This window comes from Elephantulus edwardii, unplaced genomic scaffold (genome assembly GCF_000299155.1).
Source record: "Elephantulus edwardii isolate Elephantulus edwardi_28Jun2011 unplaced genomic scaffold, EleEdw1.0 scaffold00424, whole genome shotgun sequence".
NCBI classification, from domain to species: Eukaryota; Metazoa; Chordata; class Mammalia; order Macroscelidea; family Macroscelididae; genus Elephantulus; species Elephantulus edwardii.
Window position 1 is genome coordinate 1,087,881 of NW_006400174.1, and position 7,133 is coordinate 1,095,013.

The 7,133-nt window shown below is 47.9% G+C and overlaps 1 protein-coding gene across 2 annotated transcripts in view; it reads left to right on the plus strand.

Moving 5' to 3' along the window:
• Positions 1 to 7,133, plus strand: part of MED15 (mediator complex subunit 15) — a 77,681-nt gene that overhangs the window by 46,752 nt on the left and 23,796 nt on the right. For both annotated transcript variants that reach the window (XM_006902525.1, XM_006902524.1), the window contains exons 3-5: positions 2,011 to 2,062; positions 3,598 to 3,627; positions 4,478 to 4,669. In XM_006902525.1, the coding sequence (XP_006902587.1) occupies positions 2,011 to 2,062; positions 3,598 to 3,627; positions 4,478 to 4,669 (274 nt within the window). The remainder of the gene's footprint in view (positions 1 to 2,010; positions 2,063 to 3,597; positions 3,628 to 4,477; positions 4,670 to 7,133) is intronic.

The following is a 7,133-nucleotide window of genomic DNA, read 5'->3' on the forward strand; positions in this document are numbered from 1 at the left end:
GTTCAGATCTGCTTTTCACAGGGTCACTATGAGTAGTGCCAGCGTCACCGGCTGTCTGACCTTTTTCCGTTTCGGTGGAGAGCAAGAGAGCATGTGGAGCTGAGGGATGGCCACATGCTCTCTTCAGCTTCTGTCTCTGGAGCCACCTTTGAGGGTTGGGGTGCATTGATAAATTAGGGGTGCTTTTCTGTCTAGACAGGACTAAAGGCATCTCATGCCTGGAAAATTTTGTTTGGATGCCAACATTCTGAAGGCCAGAGTTGGGGGGAGCAGCTGTACCACAGGCCAGGGGTCAGGGTGAATGACAAGATTGAGGCACAAGACATTACTTCAGATGCTGGGGTTTTCTCCTACAGGAGCACATGCACTCTGGGAACTGACCTCCAGCCTTCAGTCCTCAAATGTTCTGTGATGACTCAGCTCTCAAAGAATGTAGGAAAAGTCATTTAACTCACAAAAATGCTATTGAGTTAAAAGTTGTGACATAACTGTTCATGGTGTCCTGTTTTACCTGTCAGGTGACCTTGTCCTTCTCCCCCTGTGAGGTGTTTTGAGCTTTCACAGGTCCGCTTAGGTAGGAGTGGGCTGTCTCAGGCAGCGGCCACCAGGAAGGGGAGCAACCATTGCAGGTTGACCACTGTCCCCAGCTCCAGTGCTCAGCCTTAGGAGAGTCTTTTTCAGTTCCTAGTTCAGTGCTCTGGTGTCCTGGGGACACGATACTGGACCTCAGTTCATGTGTGGGAGTTATGAGCATAAGGATGTTCATGTTTCTAAATCTACTTCTCTTGCTCTGCTTTTTATGGACATGGATAATGGCCACAAGCCCTAATGGCATGGCTGTCTGAGGCCTCATTCCCTGGTGTTTGGTCATGTTGTTCCTGTTCTGCCCTTCCTTGACCCCACTCTTCATGACTCCTCATCCACCAGTGTCTCTCTCTTTAAGCACCCGTGTATCACAGGCAGTGACATAGTCCTGTCCCTAACACATCATCTTCCCTGTCAAAAGTTTGTGGGGTGTTGACAACTGGATGTGTTCGGGTGACCACTCTTCCCATGGCAGTACTGCCCTCCCCCCTCAGCCCATGACTGTCATCCTAGGCTGTCCTTCCTCATTGGTACCAGCTTTCCCTTGGGTTATCCTTTATTCATGCCCATAGGTGGACAAAGGCACCAGAGCAGGATCTGGAGCTAGACCAGGGAAGAGGTTTGGGGGCATTCAAGATTGAGGAAGTCTGGCTTCTGTACAATTCATCCAAGGGGCCTTTTCCTCTCATTTCCCTCTCTCAGGTTGTTCCCATGATAAATGGTGTTCTCCCTGCCTGTCTAAGGCTAGGCCACTCATAATAGGACTGCATGGTTGTAGCCTCAGTGTACTCTCAGAGGGACAGGTTCAGATCACAGCATTGCAAGGGACAGTCCATGAGGACAGGGCTTTACACTGCACACTGGTGGCCATGTAATTCATGTCCCTTTGTGGACTGCAGACAGATGTGGAGTGATGTCTTACCCAGAACCCCATAATCAAGGACCAGCATGCATAGGACATTCTTAGGCAGGCCAGCCCTGCTTGGCACCATTAGAGATGGGCCACCTGGACGCAAGTCCCGATCTGGAATGCACCGCCCACCAGTGGACAGCTGGCCCAGAGATGCATGTGAACAAGCAGCAGGCGAGGCCTTGAAAGTGAAAGCATTTTTATATAAATAGTGCAGAAATCCCTTGTCCCCATCCACTTGAGAGGTGCCCTGTGGCTGCAGGCCAGCCCTGGCTCCTAGGCCGTATCACTTCTGGAGGCACTGCCCAGAGTCCCCTGGGCTCAGCTTCACAGGCCCTGCCCTGCTTTGTGTTCCCTGTGGGTTGTTTATTGCCTGGCGTAGCTGAGGGTGGACAGCCCCACTCTGAGCAATGGATTCCAGAGAGGGGCGAGTCCGGACCGTGAAGTCATGGAGGCAACCCGCACAGTTTCATGGCTTCAGGTGGGATTAATCTACTTCCTGTTTTCGTTTTTAGGACGAATACCTCTCTCTTGTGGCCAGGCTCATTATCCACTTTCGAGACATCCGTGAGTATGGCTGTGTGTTCTATGTGGTGTTTGCAGCCTGTGTGGGAGGCCAGGCTCGGTCATCTGGAACACAGCCTGTGTACGGGGCCTGTTTTCATGAGAGCTCAGCACCACTTTGCCCTTTCCTCCCAGATCTCCGCCCTCCTGGAGCCTGAGTCTGGTAAAGAGCATTTAACTTAGTGGGAATGCTGACCTCAGAGGGATTTCATCTCCTTTTTTAAAGCGCTGTTGTTTCTAACACTTAACGTTCTTAAGAAGCAGTGTGTGCACAGAACAGAAACATCCCTTTTGTGAGGATCAGTTTCTTTAACCCATGGGGTCCTCATCTAATTCTGTGTTCCTGTCTGGGGTAACATCTGAGATCACTTGCCTAAGCCCTCACCTCTTGCTCTCTGTCATGGGGCCAGCATCTGAGCGAGAGGCCTTCTGGCCCCTGTGCGTTCACATGCTACTTCCAGCTTGAGGGGCCGCCTGATTCTGTCAGTGCCCAGGGAGCTTTTCAGGAGTAAGTGTGTCACTGTGCTCTTTGTCTTGGGATCTGGCTGGTCTTTGGTGTGTCCTGTGGAAGCATGTGACAACTGCACACTGAACATTCCTGAATTTCCCCAAAGGAAAGTGAGGTGGGTCTTGTGGTCTTGTCCACTGGGGCCTCCTGGCAGCTGCGGTTGTGTCAATACTGGAGACGACTCCGTGCCTGCTGTCCAGAGTGTTAACGCGCTCAACATGCCCTGCTGCCTCATGCCCAAGACCACCATCCCCACTTGATTCCCCTTCCTTGAAATGTTTGGGGAGCTTACCCTGCTGGCTCATGGACTATCAAGTTTGTGTGGGTAGGTGTCACACCCATGGTCCCTTGGGAACTCACCCATTGCCACCTGTAGATTCCAGTTCTTCTCAGCAGATCAGCCAGCAGTCCTGGCCTTTCAGAGTGAAAAGTGTCCCTATAGCCTAAGATTCAGGGACCTGGGTGGTCTTCTGTGTTTAGAAGCAAAGGAACCATGAATCAAGATAATCAAGGTGTGGGGTGTGTAGGAGTAAAGGAACCATGAATTGGGATGTGGGTGGCTCAGAGGTAGAGTGAGAGAGTATAGAGATGAGAGCCAGCCTTGCACAAGGGTATTGTGAACCTTGATTTTCTCATCTTGAGAACAGAGGGGGCTGAAAGGGAGCTCCCCACACCACCTGGGCCCATCACCAACTCCTTCACTTTCTTGTTCTTCAGTGACTGGGCTGAGGAGCCCTTGCTCTGGAAGAGAGGAAAGCCTCAGCTGCAGAGACACCCATTCTTCAGTGTGCCACTCTGAGGGGCAGTTCTCTGGGCCCCACACTGACCCTCGGGCAGTTCTGTGTCCTCTTCCTTGGGGCACTGGGAGATCCTTGGGAGTTCAAACTGTGAGGCTGTGCATGGGTTCTGTCTGGATTCTAGGCCAGACCAGCTCTGCTTTTGAAAATGAAAATTACCTACACAGCTGACTGACTCTGGCAGGCTTGTAGTCATGTAACACTTTGTTCACTTTCTGTGTTTCTCTGTATAGATAACAAGAAATCTCAAGCATCTGTCAGCGGTAAGAGTTTTTCATTTTCTAATTTAAATTGTGCCAGGTTTGCCCTAGGGTGGCAGGAATGAGACCCACCCTGAGTGTCACCTGATCCTTGAGGAAGATGCCACAGTGGGGTCCTGGAGAATGTGCTCCCCGCAATGAGTGTTAAGCAGGCCAACAGCTCCATTAGATTGACCTCAGGCATTGCTCATCCTACATCACTTAACATTCAGCAGAAGGAATGCCCAAATCCCCCAAATTACTAAGACATCTACAGTTCTGAGCACTTTGTCTCATAAATATTATGATGTGGTAGTGGTGTATGTCTTTGAGTCAGAACAGACTTAGCTGACCCTCTACAAAGGTTTCAGAGGCTGTAAATCACACAGGAAGAGATTGGCCATCTTTTTCCAGCAGATCAGCTGGTGGATTCGAACTGCTTGCCTTTGATTTGACAGTACAACTCCTTACCATTGGGCCACCAGAGCTCAGTTATGGTGTAATTCCAATTTCTAGGTTGTAGTGTTTGTGAAGTGTCTTAATACCGTCACATCTCATTAAACATCGTGTTGTAAGTGTAAGCTGTGTATTCAGTAGGGAGCCAAAAGGCTACGAGCTCCTGGCTCTTAAGTATCCTTCACATTATGACCCCAACACAGACCAGGTGGAGGATGTAGGTGGGACATGCCCGCTACTGTTGGGAGCTCAGTGTCTGGGAGTGGTGATGGACGCTGTCCCTGGTTTGTGAGGTGCTGGGCTGGGGCTTTGAGGGGTGGCAACTGTGAGCAAGAGGTTGGTGCTCACAGAGCTTCACACACTTCAGCGCCTCGTTTGGTCAGAAAGTACTTTTCTAACGTGTCCTTGTGTCCCACAGATCCTATGAATGCACTACAGAACCTGACTGGCACCCCTGCCGCAGGAGCTACTGGACTTAGCATGGCTGCTCGGGGTCCAGGGCAATCCCTGGGTGGGATGGGTGGCCTGGGCACCATGGGGCAGCCACCTCCAGGAACCTCTGGAATTGCCCCACACAGCATGGCCGTCGTGTCTACAGCAACACCACCAAGTGAGTGTCACACTCGGCAGAGACTTCCTTGCTTTCTCTTCAGGAGGGTGTTCCATCTGGCAAGGATGTGGATAGCCATTCTTCTATGTTGTTGAAAAGCTATTTCTGATGTTGTTGCTCTTGGAGAATTTGCTCATGTGTTCCCCAATGTCATTTCTGTTTCTGAGACTGTGGTTTCCAGTTACTGAGTCTTTTTTGTTTGGAAATTTCACATTCCAGTCACCAATAACCATCAGTGCTCCTTGATTACATGTTTGATCCATGTCAAAACAGAGTTTGATGAATCCTCTTTAGTGTCTTATTCTTTGACATCAGTGGTTGGTTTGTAAATTTGAATAATAAACCATTATTCCTTACCCTGCTGTGTGCCGTTGACTCAGAACCTACTCATTACTGACCCTCCAGCTGATTTTCTCACGGAAGAAGTTTGCCCGACCTTCTCCTACAGAGCAACTGGTGGTTGGATATATTCTTATTAATGACAGTGTTGTGCTTCAGGATAGATCAGAACATATTTTTCATGATGAATTTGATCTCTTTTCCATCACAGTAGACCATTTGATCGTCTGATCTGAAATGGTTAATACCAGTCCAAACTGGCAAAGGCCTAATATATCAATCGTGTGTGTGTGTGTGTGTGTGTGTGTGTGTGTGTAAGTGTGTAAGTGTGTAAAATCTGTATTTAGAATTAGCCGGCTGGACTCAGTTTAGATGGTCCCAATTTTGTTGGCAATATCCAAAGTATCATAGTCAAGAGCAAGTCGAACATAGGTCGTCTTCTCTCCATCAGGCCTAATCAAAGTGTTGACCTTGTTGTCTCGAAGTCATAGAGCCTCCTTACAGCTTGTTTGATTTGGTGCTTGTTGGCCTTGACATCCACAGAGAACACAAGTGGTTTGTTATCTTCTGTCTTCTTCATGGTTGACTCAGTGGTCAGGGGAAACTTGATGGTGGCACAGGGGTCAAGCTTGTTTCTCCTGGGGGTCTTTTCTGGGGGTATTTGGGCTGCCTTCAGAATCTCTGCATCTTAGGCCGCTGGACAGTGGTTGATGTGTAGATCTTTTTTTGTGGCTGTGGATGCCCTTCAGGGTGGCCATCCTGGCATTTTTAATATCTTTGCTTTGGCTGTGGTTTTGGGAGGGGCAGGGGCTTTGTTCTTCCCTTTCAGAACCATCATCATAGAAAGATTCTCTCAAGCCCATTCTCAATCTTTTAAGTGTTGTGTTTCATTTTTTAAAACATCCATTTATCCTTGATTCATAATCTGTACGTTTAAAGTTTCCATTAGTAATGGATGTTTCCAGCTCTTTCTTCTCTATCTATGATGTCTCATGCCACATCAGCAGATAAGGGTCCCAAAAGCTTTCATTCCATCTGTAGGCTCTTCCCAGGTCCTATTTTACATGTCTGCCAACCTGGGGGCTCATCTTGTATATTTCACTGTATCAGACAGTGTTCTGCTGCTACCTTAAGAGTTTCACTGGCTAATTTTTGTTACTGAAGGGCACAGTTATCTCCATGTTCTTCTGCCTGTTCTGTGTGATCTGAAATTTCTACTGAAATCCACTGGCATTTGGAATACCAGTGGTAGAGCTTATAGCATCATGGAAACATGCCACTAATTGTGACAAATTGACAGGCAAGTGGTGGCTCTGTAAAATAACCATGAACACAGCTAGCCTCCATAGTAACTGGCTGTGTTCCCAAGACTGTATTGAATATTTTACCTATGTTGTTGTTAAATGCCATCGAATCTAGTAGAACTCATAGCAACAGTATAGACAACAGATCTTAACTCAGTTCTGTCCTATCTCATCCTCATTGTCTCTGACACACTCGAGTCTATTGCTGCAGTCACTGTATCGATCCATTCTTGCCGAGGGTCTTCCTCTCTTTTGCCGCCTTGCCACCTTCCCAAGCAAGATGTCCACCTCTCCAAGGAATAGCCTCTCCTAATAACATGTACAAAGTATGTGAGATGAAGCTTCACCATCCTTGTTTCCAAGGAGCACTCTCATTGCAAAGGCTGAGCACTAGGCACCTAACTAGGTGGTGAGTGGTTCACACCCACCAGTCGTTCCACAGGAGAAAAGACTTGTTGATCTGCTCCCATGAATGCTCTCAACCTAAGAAACACTGTGGGGCAGTTCTCTGTTTTTACATGGGGTTGTCATAAGTTTGATTCAACTTGATGACATAACAACAGCAACAGCCAGTGTGTGTGAGGTGAGTACTCTTAAGCCAGGTGAGGATATAGTTTTTACACCTGGGGTGTTATATTCATGTAAAACCTTCTTTAAAGACTAACTTGTTCAAAACAACTATGAGATACCATCTCACCCTAATAAAAATAGCAAAGTTCAACAGAGCAGCAAAGCAACCAATGCTGGTGAAGTTATAGAGAGATTGGAGCCCTTATTTACTGTTGGTGAGAGTATAAAATGCTACAACCACTATGGAAGGC